Source organism: Nesoenas mayeri (assembly GCF_963082525.1).
Source record: "Nesoenas mayeri genome assembly, chromosome: 5".
Taxonomy (NCBI): domain Eukaryota; kingdom Metazoa; phylum Chordata; class Aves; order Columbiformes; family Columbidae; genus Nesoenas; species Nesoenas mayeri.
In genome coordinates, this window is record NC_137548.1 from 27,854,393 (window position 1) to 27,869,520 (window position 15,128).

Consider the following 15,128-nt stretch of genomic DNA (forward strand, 5'->3'; position numbering starts at 1 on the left):
GTGAACCAAAAATTGATTGCTTTTCAAAATGCAGAAATAAATCCAGATGTACATAAATGAATGCAATCGTTGTTCTGAGGATTTTATCTACATTATCTTTAGGGTGACACTAAAAAACAGTATTTCTCAGGCTTAAATCTAATATTTATTCTTCTACAGAACTGGCCTATGTTAACTCAACATTCACATTTTCTGGCCTGCTTCCCGTATCTTAATAGCACTATAGTCTCTCGCTATTATGGAGACTTTCCATTCAGTTCCCTAAAGACCACGTTTGCGATTTGGAGGCCCAGCACAGCTCTTATTGCCCCACTGATAACAATTCCATGATTAGGTGAATCAGTTGGGCTGCCCAAAGAAAACTCATCTTGTGGTTTCTAAGGGAGAAGTGAAAACAGCAAGACTGAGGCTCATGCAGTTCACAAGACACCTTCATTGGACTTCATCACCCAGAGTTTAGCAGGGCTTCTCTGTAACATACAACAAACAACCTGTTGCTACAGTTACCATGTTCACTGGGACATGAATCATCAAGGCATGTTCATTCTATTCTGCTGAATTTCAGGCTTGTATTCCTAGTGATTAGAAGAATTCTTGTTACGAAAGATATGATGCAATTCCCCTCATTAAAAAAAAAAAAGGTGTGCTTGGGTGCTCCTGTAGGTACCTTTCGATTTGCTGCTATCACCAAATGCAAAGGCAGAAAGTGTAAATACCAGACAGAAACCGATAGAGATCGCTAATTAATCACATGGGGTTTATTCAGTTTTATAGCCAGCAATGAGGTTGCAAATAGTAAGGGGAGGCAACACCAGGAATTATCCGACTTTGGGAGGAAACAACAGTGAAAAGTTGTCCAAATGCCTGATAGTCAGATTTTATAACATGTTCAGTTTCTGCTGCTCTATTCTTCTCACCACAAAATGCAAAATCAGACTGGAAACCTCTGAAAGGAAAAATAGTTGCTTAGAGTCAACTATTGAGGCATTTGATCAGGGAAACCTGCCAGGTCTCCCCTTCATTTCACAATGTTGGGAAACTAAAAAAAATTTAAGAAACTTTCCCCGGATCCACAGGCAACCAGTCTGACTTTTTATTTCCTTTCTTAAGAAGTCCTATCTACCTCCTACTCTCCCCTCCCAGTGCTGCAGAATCACCAAAGGACTTCGGAGCACATCCCTATGGGAAGGGCCAAACTTGGTGGCTCACGGTACGTAGTCAACACCTGGGTTTTCTTGGTGGGAGCACACGTGCCAACCACTTGCAGGAGGACTTCTAGAACCTCTGACACACTCACCTTCACTTACTGTGGATTGGTTGAATATGTTAAATGCCCTTTCACTTTTTTTTTAGCCACATCAGGTTTCAGAACAACTGCGAGGAGAGAAGGAATTCCTGCAGGCCAGGCCTTTCCCCCAGGTTTCACAGGCAAAAGAGTCATCTCCTTCACCTCTCCCAAGAAGCTGAGCAGACTTGCTCCTCTGCATCTGGTGATCGAAATTTTTGAGCTTGATCTATTCTATTTTAGGATGGCCCCAATATAGGAGGCAAGTGGGAAGATTTCAGCATACCAATATCAATCTCTTACATGAGGCTTTGGAGAAGAACTTGACTCAGTCTGACATATTCAAGGAAGCCCAGAAATTAACTGATGAGAGCCGAATGCAATGCTGAATGTTCCAGTCACACATCTCTAACACCAAGAATAGGTGAAGTTTCAAGGGTATTCCTTAGTGCTTGAGCTCCTTTCTCTTCTAAGATCATGTTACACAGAGGCTGAATGTGATTTTTCAGTGAAAGTACCAAAAAAGTTCATCTTTATGATTTGTGCAATACTTAAAGGAAATTAAAAGTACAGGTCTAAAGAATGAAACACATGTTGCAAAGACAGAAACCTCTCCAATCTTGAGCAATAGGACAAATGTTTCATGATAGTGGAAATGCAAACTTGGACTACCATTAGAAGATTGGGGGAAAAAAAAAGGGGATGGAAAATGCTGGGAGCAAATGAACAAACACATTTCTGACTGCTTTGTTGAGTGGTAAGACAAGAGTTGGTAGGAGGAAGAATTAATGAACTGTCACAGTATGACAAATAAGACCTCTGTTGGATGTATTGATTCTGAACAGAGAATGACTCATGGATCTACTTAATTCTTGCTTCATTTACAGACAGCAAAGTACTTGAACAAATCACAGATGCTGCCAAATGAGTCAAAGAACAAAAAAAATCTCTTCTATGCATGACTTTTTCTTGGGGGGTCAAATTTATTAGTAACTGTTTGTTTTGCAGGACTGCTCTTACAGTAGAGCTTATATTTTGTATCAAGTATCACTGTCTCACTAATTGTGTAGTTGATCTCTTACATGCATGTTGCACAGTTAAGACAGACTTGAAGACCAGGAAAAAATACCACATGAAAACCTGAGTGTATTAGTACATTTATTTGTCAACTATTAATGTATGCACAGGTGTTAATTTCTTTGTGTGTTTCATGGCCTTGAGGTAATTTTCAGAAAGCAGGACTCTGAAGAAGAAGTTTTATTTACTGTTTTCCCCAAACACTATAAGCTCTGATACTTTTTTTCTGCACTTTTTTAATCATAAGAGGATTTATAGGCACAAGAGAAGAGATTTCAAAGAAACAAAATGATGCTTCAAAGTTGATTTGGGTTACTAATGCAAGAGAATGATGGGTTGTAGGTGACCTGCTTTTTCGCTGTTTTCTTCTTTTTAACTTCAACTTCATTTTAAGAGATATTACTTTTGTCTTGATATTTGGAAAACAAGCCTTGAAAATGTGAATAAAACACATACCAAAACGATGGTTCTGAGCTGAATTTGCAAAGCGTAATTCATTAAGGTTCTTCAATTACGTGGCTGCAGTTGGACTTTTTTTCAAAAATTTAACAAGACTGTTCACCATTTTCCTGAAGAAAAGTATCCTACATCCTGGTGTTCTCCCTTATCCTGGTGAAACCTTTTTCCCCCAGCTTTCCCTCCGAGGCTGCAACCTCTCCCTACCCACTCTTTACCATACTGGTAAAGAAGGCAGAGGGTCCAGGAATAACTACTACAGAACACTAGAGTAACTAAAACTGGAATATTAGTTTTAAACTTTGAGTCCCCTGGATAAATATTATTTTAACAATATTTAACAAATGGAAAACCAAAATGCAATAATCTGTTCACACATGATTACTACGCTACTTGTGACCGCATAATTCATTTAGTCAAAGAACCTTTTCCCAATTCAGAGAGCAGCCTCCACCCAACAAGGCTGCTGCTTTTCCCCTGGAACAGACAAGAATTGGCTGCAAGGGATGTCCTGTCCCCTCCGCCTGTCACAGAGCACCCTGGCTACAGCAGTCCCAGGCTGGGCTTTGTGCAGCCTGAGAGTGCAGGAGGTGCAGGAGGGCCGGGCTGGTGGCTTTGCTGGCAGGAGCAGGCTGCAACTGCAGGCAGGTGTGACCATGGTGACATGCCAGCTGCTGCCACCAGACCAGGATGGGATGGGAGGGGAACAGCAAAGATCTAGCTTTCTCAGCTGTTGTACAGCCCCACTGAAGTTTACAGGGGAATTATCTGAACGTATGTAGGCCATTTACTGAAATGCTGATTAAGTCTGGGAGTAACCACTTTGAACTATCTGCCAAGAGCAAAAACTGTTCCTTTGTGCACTGTCAGCCTCAAGTAGCTCAATCTGGAACTATTTTATCAATCTTTTAGATGTCCGAGTTCAATACAGGGATTAGAGAGGGTAAAGTTAGGGCAGAGCTGATCCCAACTACCAAACTGTTTGAAGAAGGATTTGTGAGTTAGCTTTGATCCAACACACACTTGAAATATATCTTCAGTTACATCTAACACCAGCTGGACACAGCCAAAAAGGGAGCTGGCTGCATACCTCATTTACTATATACCAATCTCAGTGTAAATTAAAAATAGCAAAGTACTCTTTAAATTGTGCGTGCTCCCTCACCCCTCTCTTGCCCCTACCCCGGCCCTTCACAGTCCGGGTGGAGCTGGGGCTCAGCTCTTTGTAGTTACTTCAGTCCCCCCCTCACAAGCAAAGCCAGATGCTCCAGAGCCTCAACATCCTGCTTGCACTTGGATTCCCCCTCTCTTCCAAGGAACACTTCTACAAAAAATGGTGATAAACAGGATAAAGTACATTAAAGAATTATGTAAGAGTTTGTGTTTAATAAGAGAACTGGACAATTAGCGTGTGGAAATTCCCTCTCTTGATCTTTAGAAGGTGAAAGGTGGGGCACTATGGGGAGTTACGGCAGCAAAGGACAGGGAGTATCAAATGTCATTGTGCTGGCTAAGAATTTATGTAATTAGATACATCTGGAGGATTTCCTCAATGTCATGATACAGCCTGAATCAACTTTGCTTACTTAAACTACAAGGATATCTCTGTTTATAAACTACCATGTTTGCAGTACAGTGACTGACTCATCAAGGCAAATATGTATCACGTACAGTCTTAAACAGCAGAAGAATGAAAAAAAAAAATTAAAAGACTGAATGATTTTAGATTTTATGGTGTTTGTTTCTATTGTCTGGATTACATAGCAAAAATAGTTTCCACTCAATATCTTTTAATTACAAGTCAACCTTAATGTCTAATTTAAAACACTGCAGTAAGGAAGCAAAAGGGTTGAAAGGAGGTGCTGGCTAATGTCCAGTGTTGCAGTTTTGCAGTCACTGTGTGTGCAGTGCCTTCAAATCAGGTAATCTTACCATTCTCTAGCCCTCAAAAATCTTTATTCCCACCCTTGTGCTACCTCCTCTTTTTGTCAGTAATTGATGAAGCCACATGATGATTTGTACCAGGAAGCAGAGCTGGTATAAAACCAACCTGGGAAAAAAGGGGATTGTAATTACAAACCAACAGGATCATATACTAGAGAAATTGCCATAGAATATTCCTGTAAATCTGCCAAGTCAATAATATTCATCATGATCTGCTAAGTGCATGCTGGCTGTGAGGACAGAAGTTGCCTGGGGCTACTGGAAGTTACATATCTAGTTTTCCAGAATGTCAGAACACTTCGAGGATTAAATGAGTAAAAATCATTCTTTCAACTTCTGCTTTTTTTTCTTCTCCTCTCATCCCTCAAGGTACTCATGCCTTATCCACACAACCCAGCCCCTTCCCAAGATGCCCAAGGAATGCCTAAATGGAATTACAAAATGTTAGGGTGTTTGAAAAAGAAGGGAATATTTTATCAATGTTTTCTTATTTCAATCATATGAATAAGAGTTTGGTAGAGTTGGTCTTTAGCGGAACTTTAGAGACTTAGAATAATTTAGCTTTTTGACAAGTAAAACACAGATTGGGCAGCTTGTAACACAGGCCCTTGGAAATACTGCTCCTCTGTTATGACCTCTCAAGTCGAACAGAAGAGGTCACTAACGAGTCACAGCGTGTCTCCCTTCAACATGAGCCAGCCCCCTGTCCTAGCCAAAGTGTCACCTCAGCGGCCTTCACTCTTGGCTTTTTTCCATCCTTCGTGCTCTGTCTCCAGCTTCTCTTGCATTTATTTCTCCTCTCCATCCTCTCAATTCCACACTATGTTTCCCTATGTACTTTGAAAGGTTTAACAAACCAGGCTGTGAACGCCCCAGACCTGCCACTCCACTTTTTCCGTTCATCTGCCTCTGGCGTGAGGACAGCAGCCTCCAAAAGGGGATGTCTGGTGGCAGTGCCAGCCCTCAAAGGACAGCTGAGAGTGTTCAGAGAGTGCACTTTCACAGATGGGCAACTGCTCGGCAGCAACAGCAGTAACCAGGAAAGCAACACATGCAGAGATTGCTGTGGCCTTCTTCCCTCATCTAGAAGAAAGGTCTGGAGACAGAAGAAAAGATTGCTCTGCTTTGCGGTTTTTGTTTGTTTTGTTTTTTGTTTTTCCCTTTCTGTTTTTATCAATCTTGAAAAAAAAAGAAAAACAGGAATACATGCTTCTTGTCAGAATTATCCAAAATAAGAACAAAGATACAGTCCCTTCCTGTCATGTTACAGCACAGGAGTTCAGAGTCACAAAGAAATAAACCAGAATTTGCTAGCATCTAGCACAAACTCGCATTTAAACAATGTTTCCGTTTGGAAAAAAAATGTAAACTGAATAGTTAATACTGTAATCTTGTATAAAGACATCTATAATAAAAAATAATTTTTAAAGTATTTCAATTAGTAGAGAGGTCAATACAGGAAAAAGTCTTTAGTAGTTCATAGGTCTGAAAGAGTATTTCTTTTGGGCAGTGAAGGAGCTATTTTGTTGCTTAGAGTGCAAATACACACTTCTCATGCCAAAAAAAGGGACTACCCAGCCAGTGAATATCTACAAGTATAAGGCAGGAGTAACAAGCATGTCCATCCTACCTCATGTAATGACTCCACACGCTCAATAACAGGATCTAGATAACAGGAGCAGCAAAAGCTGGCTGGCAGAAGCTCCAATTATTAACATTTTCTGTGCATGACAAAATGCAATAATAACAACAACATAGCTCAGAGAACAAGTAAATTTTAGCTAAGAGAATCTTCTTCTGGAGGTAAGATTGGGTGAGCCCAAGTTACTGCTCTGTTGTGCAGGAAGGGAAGGCAGATCTTCCTAAAAATCCTTCTATTCTGTAAATACCTGGGATTCAAGAGAGATCTGACCTGTGCATATATGGAACAACCTAAATGGAAAGCTGATGCTTCCATACAGCCCTTCTGAAGCTCCCTGGCATCATGGACCCCGAAATCCTCTGAATACAGCAGGAGCTAAGGAAGAGCTCAAAGGCAACCTATGCTGCTCAGTATGCTAATACCTCCTAGTCAGATTTCTGATCAGAAACCAGCAGTATTTAACCACCAGACTGGCTCTGTGCTCCATTGCCTCCAGCTTGCACAGGCCATTTGGGATCCCAATCAAGGCTGCCGCACTGGGACAGACAATCACTGAGGAAGGACATTAGTTTCTCTTCCCCCTCTTTAGCAGCATAAATCTGTCTTTCTAGATCTTAAAACATTGTGCCACTACATGCTGCCTGAGATTCTTCTCAGACGATCAACGTTTCCTCCCTGATCCCATCCAGACAACTTGTAATCTTCCTTTTCTGTTTTCACAGTGAGGAAAGTACCTCTTCATGAGCCCATATCTCATGAAACTTCACTGCCGCTCTCAAACATCTTTCAGCAAGTTTATCTAATCTCCCTGGGTCAGATGCTTTTATCTACATATATGAAAGCATATCCTGCTTCTTAAGAATAGTTTTAAAGCAGTTCTTAGAACAAAAACATATTTCTTGTAATTACTAGAAGTAAATTACTTCCTTTATTATCAAGCTCATTTACAACTTAGTTTTAATTTCAAGACTGTGAAAATGTAAATTCTGGCTTTGGAATATATGTGAATAGCTACTTTAGTATTCCTAATTTAAAGTAAATGATTGCTTGACAAAAAAAAAGCAACTTAAGCTATTTCTTAGTGAAATGCTAAAAGGGAATACCAAGAATTCTCTAATCCAGGTATTGGTAAAAAAGCAGGATTATTCTTCTACAAATCACCAAGTGGAAAAAACTGTAGCCAGTCTGAGCTGCCCTTGTAAGAACAGGAATCAAATGCTTAAGGCAATAGGAAGTGAAATAAAATGAAATAAAGTTTAAACTTGTATAGGATGTGGTCTGAACTAAGTTAGGGGTTATTTGAAGAAGAACTCCTACCAGCATAACTATATTAGGCTAGATTTTCTATATGGCAGATTTACTCTGCTCCCCAAAATCCCTATTACTATGAAACATACACGCTCACACAGTTTATGTCCCACTAATGATGTTATTGACACCTTAGCTGTAACTATGAGCACTGCATACATGAGGACAATCAGGTATGATTTTTTATGGCTAATACAGCCAAATGTGTAAGAAGAACCATCTTCCCACTGATCATTTTTAATTTGCAAAGTCTAGATAACTCTTTGAACCTCATTGTAGCGTGCTACCAAAACGTTGGGTCAGTTTCTCAGGAGGATAAGTAATAATGAGGCACTCATTGGTTTACAATCAGTGTACACAAACCCCTTAATGAATATTTAACCAGCACTTACATTTTCACAATGCACCTTTCTGGGTTTTATGTGGGAAACATTGAGTCCATCAATAACAATATCAAAGGGAAGTCGATTTTCCACAAATGTTTGAAAGGCTTCAAATTCCTGAAATAAATAAACAAACACAGGGGAATAATACGTTGAGTTTAACAGAAAGAAGTTTAATGTAGTTTTTATTTAAAAAAGAAACAAAGCCTAAATCTCTCACTCTTCCCTCATAGGCTACATTTCACGTCTTTACTTGCATATTCACTGAGACACCAAAAAAAAAAGAAAAAAGAAAAGAGAGAGAGAAGAGGAAGAGGAGAGAGAGAGAGGAGAGGAGAGAGGAGAGAGGAGAGGAGAATCTTTAAAAGCCATAGTGTTACAGTGGATACTTCCAATATAATTTTTAATTAAAACTGAAAAGCAAAACTTTACAGTCATCCAGATTTTCAAAACCATAATCTGAACTGTACACTTTTATAAAGATATATGCTATAGTCAGTTATGCAACAGCTGCAAAACAAAACAACTTTAAAAACCAATAGACTGTGACACTATCACTAATTCTTAACATTTCCAAGTGTAAAATAAGCATCATACTTAGTTTCTCTGTAAGAATTCTGAAATCTCTGAATGCTAGTCATTATTTAAATAAATCTTTGTTTAGCAACAAGGGACTTGATTTGTGAGAAATACACAGGTGTTAGGGTAGCAAAACAATTAACTTTTTTACTAGGTCAAAGACATAATGCACAAACCAACAGCATCCATCCAGTTTTTCCAACGGAAGGAAAGCCACAATTGCTTTAGGCTTCAAATTGCACAGGAGAACAGAATACAAAGCTTTAATAAAAATCTTTAGGAATTTCTCCCTTCATTTTTGAGGAAAGATGTAGTGTTCTAAGTAGACACTGACCTGGTTTCATAAATGACCTTTCTAGTAAAAAATAAGACTTATTTATCAGTAGCAAAGGTTTCACAATCCAAAGCTATAAATGAACCTTCACAGGAACTCAAAACAATTTCAAATTTCATGCCTTCTGTTAAAAATTCAATAAGGACTTTTTTAATCTCCCATGTAGCAATATGGCAACATATAAGTCTAAATAAAAACCATCCCCTCAGCACTCAAACAAAAATCTATACAGCATATACAATTCCTCCTTGGAGAAAGGAATGAAAGAAAAAATGTATTTGTCCTGCTGTCAGGCAGTAAGAAAGGATCACCAACTTCAAAGCTAGTCAGAATGCTTACGACAAATTAAGGGGTTACTTCATTAGGAGTACAAACCAACCAAGTGAGATAAAGATCCCTCACTCAGATGTCAAAATTTCAGGCATAATTTCCAAGTGAACAGAGATGGACTGGCCAAACACACACTGACAAGAACACAGAGAACACAGGGCTCAGCCCAGCACCACCAGAATCACTTGCCTTTTATGTTATCTTTCCTTTCCCCATGGCTTAAATAAATGTTGTTATTGAGAAAGTACAAAAAGCTGGGCAAGAAAATTATCATCTCAAACAAAAAGAAATTGTTGGCATTTGTGCAGTGTTTTCCTGTGTCTCTCAGCCTCAATCTCCATGTATTTTATATAGATGAATAAATATTCACTTTGCTATCTGACAGGGACACCAAGACACAGCAAGGTAGTCACTAGCAAAGGCAATGGCAGGGAGAGGGAAGATAAACAAATACAAAACCAAACAACAAGGATTTCCGACTTCTGGGCTTATGCCATCCAGTGGACTTCTCCATGGTGCAAAATCAGATGAGTCATCACTGTACTACTGGATGGCTGTCTGAAATGTGGGAAAGACAAAAAGAAGGAAAACACACAGAGACCAAATGAAGGTGAAATTGGAGAGTTTTGAGACAAAGATGAGTGGAAATGGAAAACACAAAAGAAAGCGGAAGCAGATGAAAACATATGGTAAACAATCCAATAGAGCTTTATTTTCCTAATGCCAACAATTGCCAACATTATTTGAAGTAACACTGTTACAGTCAAGTAAATTTTTATAAAGTAAAATGTACATGTATTCTTGTCTTCAAGGGGTCAGTTCAATAAAAACCAAACATTGTGGAGCAATAGTTCTAGGGCAGTTCCTGAAGAGATGGATTTTCACGGAGTGGAGTGCTTTGTCAAGGCAACAGCACAGCACGAGGTGCGGGAGCAGCAGAAGAGTTTGGTGGGTCAGTGCTCCTCCCTGTCCACTCTTTGCTTGGCTCCTTCTCCTCGCCCAGCAGGGCAGGTGGAGCAGGAGCTGCCTGGAGGGTCCTGCTGAGAGGCACTAGGACAGGCTCAGTGCCTCTCAGGAGCCAGCTCCTGGCTTTCTGGGGTTGACTTTTGGAGCTGGGGAGAAGCTGCAGCCTTTTCAGTGTCATCCCCTTGGCCACCCGACCCTTCCCAGCCTCCTCCTCCTGGCCGTGTCTCCTACTCCGTTCTCAGCAGATGCCCAACAGAATGTCCCTGCCAGACTTCCCGATCTGCTCAGTTGTTTTGCCTCACTTCCAGTAGACTGTGCGATACAACAGGGAGAGACGGTTTGCTGCCACAGGACACTTATCCACACAGGGAGATGAGGAGTTAACAGCAGAATAAGTGCAGAAGACAAATGACCAGGTTTAATTTATGTCACCAAATACAGAAGACTCCAGCAAAAAGCCTTAGACAGACTGAAAATCCCCAAGGATCTGTTCATCTTCTTCTCACCATCCATATTCCCGCAGCAACACAGGAGCACTCCTTTCCTTTTCCAGAAAAAAAACAACAACCAACACCCAAACAAACAAAAACAACAAAACCAAACAAACAAAAACCAAACAAACAACCAATCAACATAAAGAACCACAGAGAAGATTCAGGTCTTCTCCTCTGAGAGCCAGTTTTTGAGTCGCCATACTTCCCATCCTCTCTGGACACAGGGAAGGAAAAGGGCGACGCCTGGGATTAAGTAGCAGGCTAGATCATCCAAATACAGTACAAAAGGTTATTCATATATACACAGACTTATGCTATAAGAGAGAAAGTACACAATTCAAAGGATGCTGGTTTTTCAAAGATCAGGATTTGTCTGGATTTTATGCAGGTCCAACTTGGAGCCAAAGGAATAAAGAGATGATTCACCCACAATTCTCTAAAGATATTTCCCTCACTAGCCAACTGTAAGAAGAAATTTCTTTGTAAGCAGTAAATGAAGCAGAGCACAGCTGCTGCTAGGGTACAGCTGATCGACAGAAGCCAGACACAATAACCATCAGTGCAGCACGATGATGCAAAGGTGGGTTTAGGCAAAAAGAAGTGAGCTCTTCACTGAGGCTTTCCCTTTCAAACAAAGAATATAACACATGGTCTATATAGAGGCCTGCAAATGCCACAGGAATGTTTATATGGAAACTTTCTGCAGACCAGGACAAAGGGCATTTCTGATTAACCCCTTCAACATGTCAACAAGCAGTGAAACATCTCTCTCTAAGAGCCTCAAAACAAACACAGCAAAACTTACACTGATTTCTAACTTGTTCTGAATGGGCTAATCTCACAAAGTTTCTGAGGAGAAGTCCATTCTCCCAGCCTCAGAAACACTACTCTGACTCACTTCAACAGAGTTGGCAACTGAAGAGACAAAACTTTAAAAACACATTCAGCATTGTTTATTTAATGCTCGGGAGCCGCAGAAAAGTGTTGCAATACAGCAAGGCTGTTCCTCCCCGCAAGCCTTCCCTGGCAGCAGGGACATGCGTGAAACAGCAGCTGCTCGTGGGGGGCTCCAGTCATAACTTGTTTCACATCACGTACAAAAGGAAAGGGAATTTAAAAAAACTCACCTGATCCCAGTCATTTCCTAGCTGGGGAAATAGGGGAATGCCAACTACACAACCGTTAGAAATGATTCACCGCATCTTCTACGAATAAACTTATCTTTGCAAATGGACACCACACTGACTAAATTGATTTGGAAGTAAAAGCCAGCCATAGCAAACCCATGATGGAATGCATCTTGACATGAAGACTTAAAGACATTTAAAAGAATTTTTTGTTTAACCACCAGTGTGTGGGTGGCTCAAGTCCATTCATATCTCGGCAACAGCACAAAACAGTCTCACATTTTTTTGGTATTCCACACCAGGTGGATGACTCATGCTGTTTCACCATCATTTTATACTGGTATGTACTGGTGCTGCCACAGAATGAGGTGTTTCTACCTTCTCCATTCCCTCAGCGTTTCATTCCTAGCCTTGCACCCTTGCTGGCACAAGGAGAAAGACCGAAGTGGATGAACCAAGCCACTGTCACAGCCTCTAGCTTGCACCAGTCCCCTGCTCAGGTCAGAGCACAGCGGTTTGTCCTGGCATGAAAATTCAGCCAGGACATGGAACAGGAATGAGATTGGCAGCAAGTGACACTACTGGGATCATCGCTTCCCATCGGTAGCACTGACTATGCCAACTTACTGGATTGTGAAACTACCACATTGTATGAGATTTATCTCTCAGCCTCAGACAGAGGTTGGTTTTAACAAAACAGAAGTATAGGAACTATTGTTTGAAAAATAAATTAAAAAGATTGGTTTTGTTATTTTAAACTATTCATTTAAAAATAATTTTTTAAAGTGTGACCTCGGACTTCAAAATTCTGGCTTACACAGCCAATAAAATTTGAAATAGCCGTAATAATAAATCTGAAAAATGAGGGCTTTCTGGAAGAGTATTAATGTTATTTCAACTTCTGTACATAAATTTATAAACAGAAAGGTATGTTTTTCTTCCAATTTCAGTGCACAAGACAGACTACAAGCCTCAAAAGCACAACAAAAATCAGGGGAGAAATTCATTATTAGTACTTACAGATTTACTATGTTAATCATAACATAGAAATAACGATTACAATACAAAGAAACCATAGCTAAACAAGTTTGTCCTTTGATAAAAGCAATAAGAGTAATTCAAATGAGCATTCTGAAATAATTTTAATGTATATAACAGATCTAAGGGTATGACAAGTTTCAGATCACAGAAAGGTCAGATCACTTTGGCATTTTTCTCCTCAAATCTAAACAGGAAGTATGTTGGCAGCTAGAAATAAAAATAATGGTATTGCTTAAATTCTTCAACAATCCAAAATGTCTATTGATCTACATGCCAAAACCCAAAGTAATATAATATACAAAGGAGATACATGAGCGAATCCATAGTGGACTTTTAAACACAAGAAAGGTTGTTATGTTCATGCCAACACATGGAATTTAGAAAAACAAAACAAAGAAAACACAACACCCTACCAAAAACTATTTAAAATCACTGCAGAAAAGGCTGCTTGTCACTTCTAAACATAAAGTTTATGCTCACTCACCAGGAATGGTGGTGAGACAATACAGTCAAAAAGTGCAAAACTACGGTATTCAACACATATTGTTTCCAGAAGCATTCACAAGAGTTTAGGCTTTGTACAATAGAAAAAGCAGTCCTTACTTCTCCATATTAAATTACAATACACTCAAGTGCAAGGAAAGAGCAAATTCTAATTAACAAAATATTACACCACACTTAAGTATTATGTAACTCGACCCTAAATATCAAACAGGGTGTTTTTCAACACCAGAAGAACAGCTTTTACAGAAGTGAAAACATTCACTTTTTAACAGTTTCATAAAATACAGTGTGATGGGGGTTGCTTTGTTTTCAGCAATGTTTCTCAGTATCAGAAGAAAAACACAGGAATGAGCATTAGAGTGTGAGAAATAAAATTCAGCTGTCAAACTGAAATCCTGCCAATTTTTTTAAGGCGCCTTGTTGGAGCACTCTTAAATCTGTTTGTTGCTGTGCCTGAAAGGTTTGAGTGTTTCCCATCCCAGTTTCAGAGCTTGGAAATCCCCTTCAAACCCTTAAGCAGGAAGGCTTTCTCAGTATTGTGCATGGTATCACTATGTACTCTACGCACAATTTGTTTACCCTCCGTTATATGCTTCTAAAGTTAACAAATAATCTGGGAGTCACAAACTCCTGTAGCTGTAGCCTCTAGAGATACCTTCATAAACAGGAAGGTACTCACAGGTACATTGACAACCTGGCTGAGATGTGCTTCGCGTTGCCTGTTTGCAGTCCCCGTCACAGCAGGCAGTGCTGCCGCAGGACTTGCTCCTGCCTGCCCACATCAGAGAGCAGAGGGTCAGTCAAGCCCAGTGCAAAACCTGGACCTTGACCATCCAGGGAGCGCAATTCTGAAATGTCCTTCCTAAGCACAATGAACACAGAGAGAAGAACAAGCAGTTTGTGCTGCCGTCCTCAACAGAAAAATATCCTCATCTTTGCAAGACTGCCATATCCTAAGTGCAAGAGTATAGAAATGGACCATAACAAGCCTTCTTTTAAAACAAGCAAACAAGCCATGCAAAGGCATAAATATTTTGAATTCATGGTGCTTTCAAAATTAAAAACACTACTTTGGAACCTTCTCATCTCAAGGCAAGCCACCTAACAGAATGCTAAACCAGGAAAAGTTTTATGTGAACGCTTAAATACAATGTAACAGGCATTACAGAAAGACAGGGGAATGACAGCGTGAACTGCATAGAAAATACAGCATCCCGAGTGAGGCAGACTAGCACTTAATTACAGAGAGTCCACAATATCCATGTGGAAAGATGCTACATGAACATCAGACAGCCAGATACACCTCCATGCTGCTTTCTCTGCTATGCTGGTACAAACGTTTGAAGCAAATCTAAACACCCACAAGAAAACAAAACCCTATTTTGTCACCAACGTTTGTCCCTTGCTTACCACAGGGCAATGGTCACTTCTTTCCTGGCACACTTGCAAGAGCCAAAGGGGACAGGAATGAACCGCTTTCAGCATGGTAAGGCGTTATGCTAGTTTAAAAATCTCACCATCACCAAACACTTGTGCTAACTAATATTTGCAGTCTCAAGAGAAATAGCAACTGTTCTGGGGGACTGAATAGTACCACATGTTCTACCTCTATTTACTACTTCCAGTAACAATCCAGAGAACAAGCCTGTCAGTTTTAC

General features: G+C 40.0%; 1 protein-coding gene across 6 annotated transcripts in view; it reads right to left on the reverse strand.

Annotated features, from left to right (window-relative positions):
* Positions 1–15,128, reverse strand: part of PRORP (protein only RNase P catalytic subunit) — a 53,072-nt gene that overhangs the window by 19,301 nt on the left and 18,643 nt on the right. For 5 of the 6 annotated variants that reach the window (XM_080344543.1, XM_080344546.1, XM_080344542.1 and 2 more), the window contains exon 5: positions 8,105–8,212. In XM_080344543.1, coding sequence (XP_080200669.1) covers positions 8,105–8,212 — 108 coding nt within the window. Of the gene's footprint in view, positions 1–3,223; positions 5,859–8,104; positions 8,213–15,128 lie in introns of those variants that run through there. The other variant, XM_080344547.1, reaches the window with a different exon arrangement.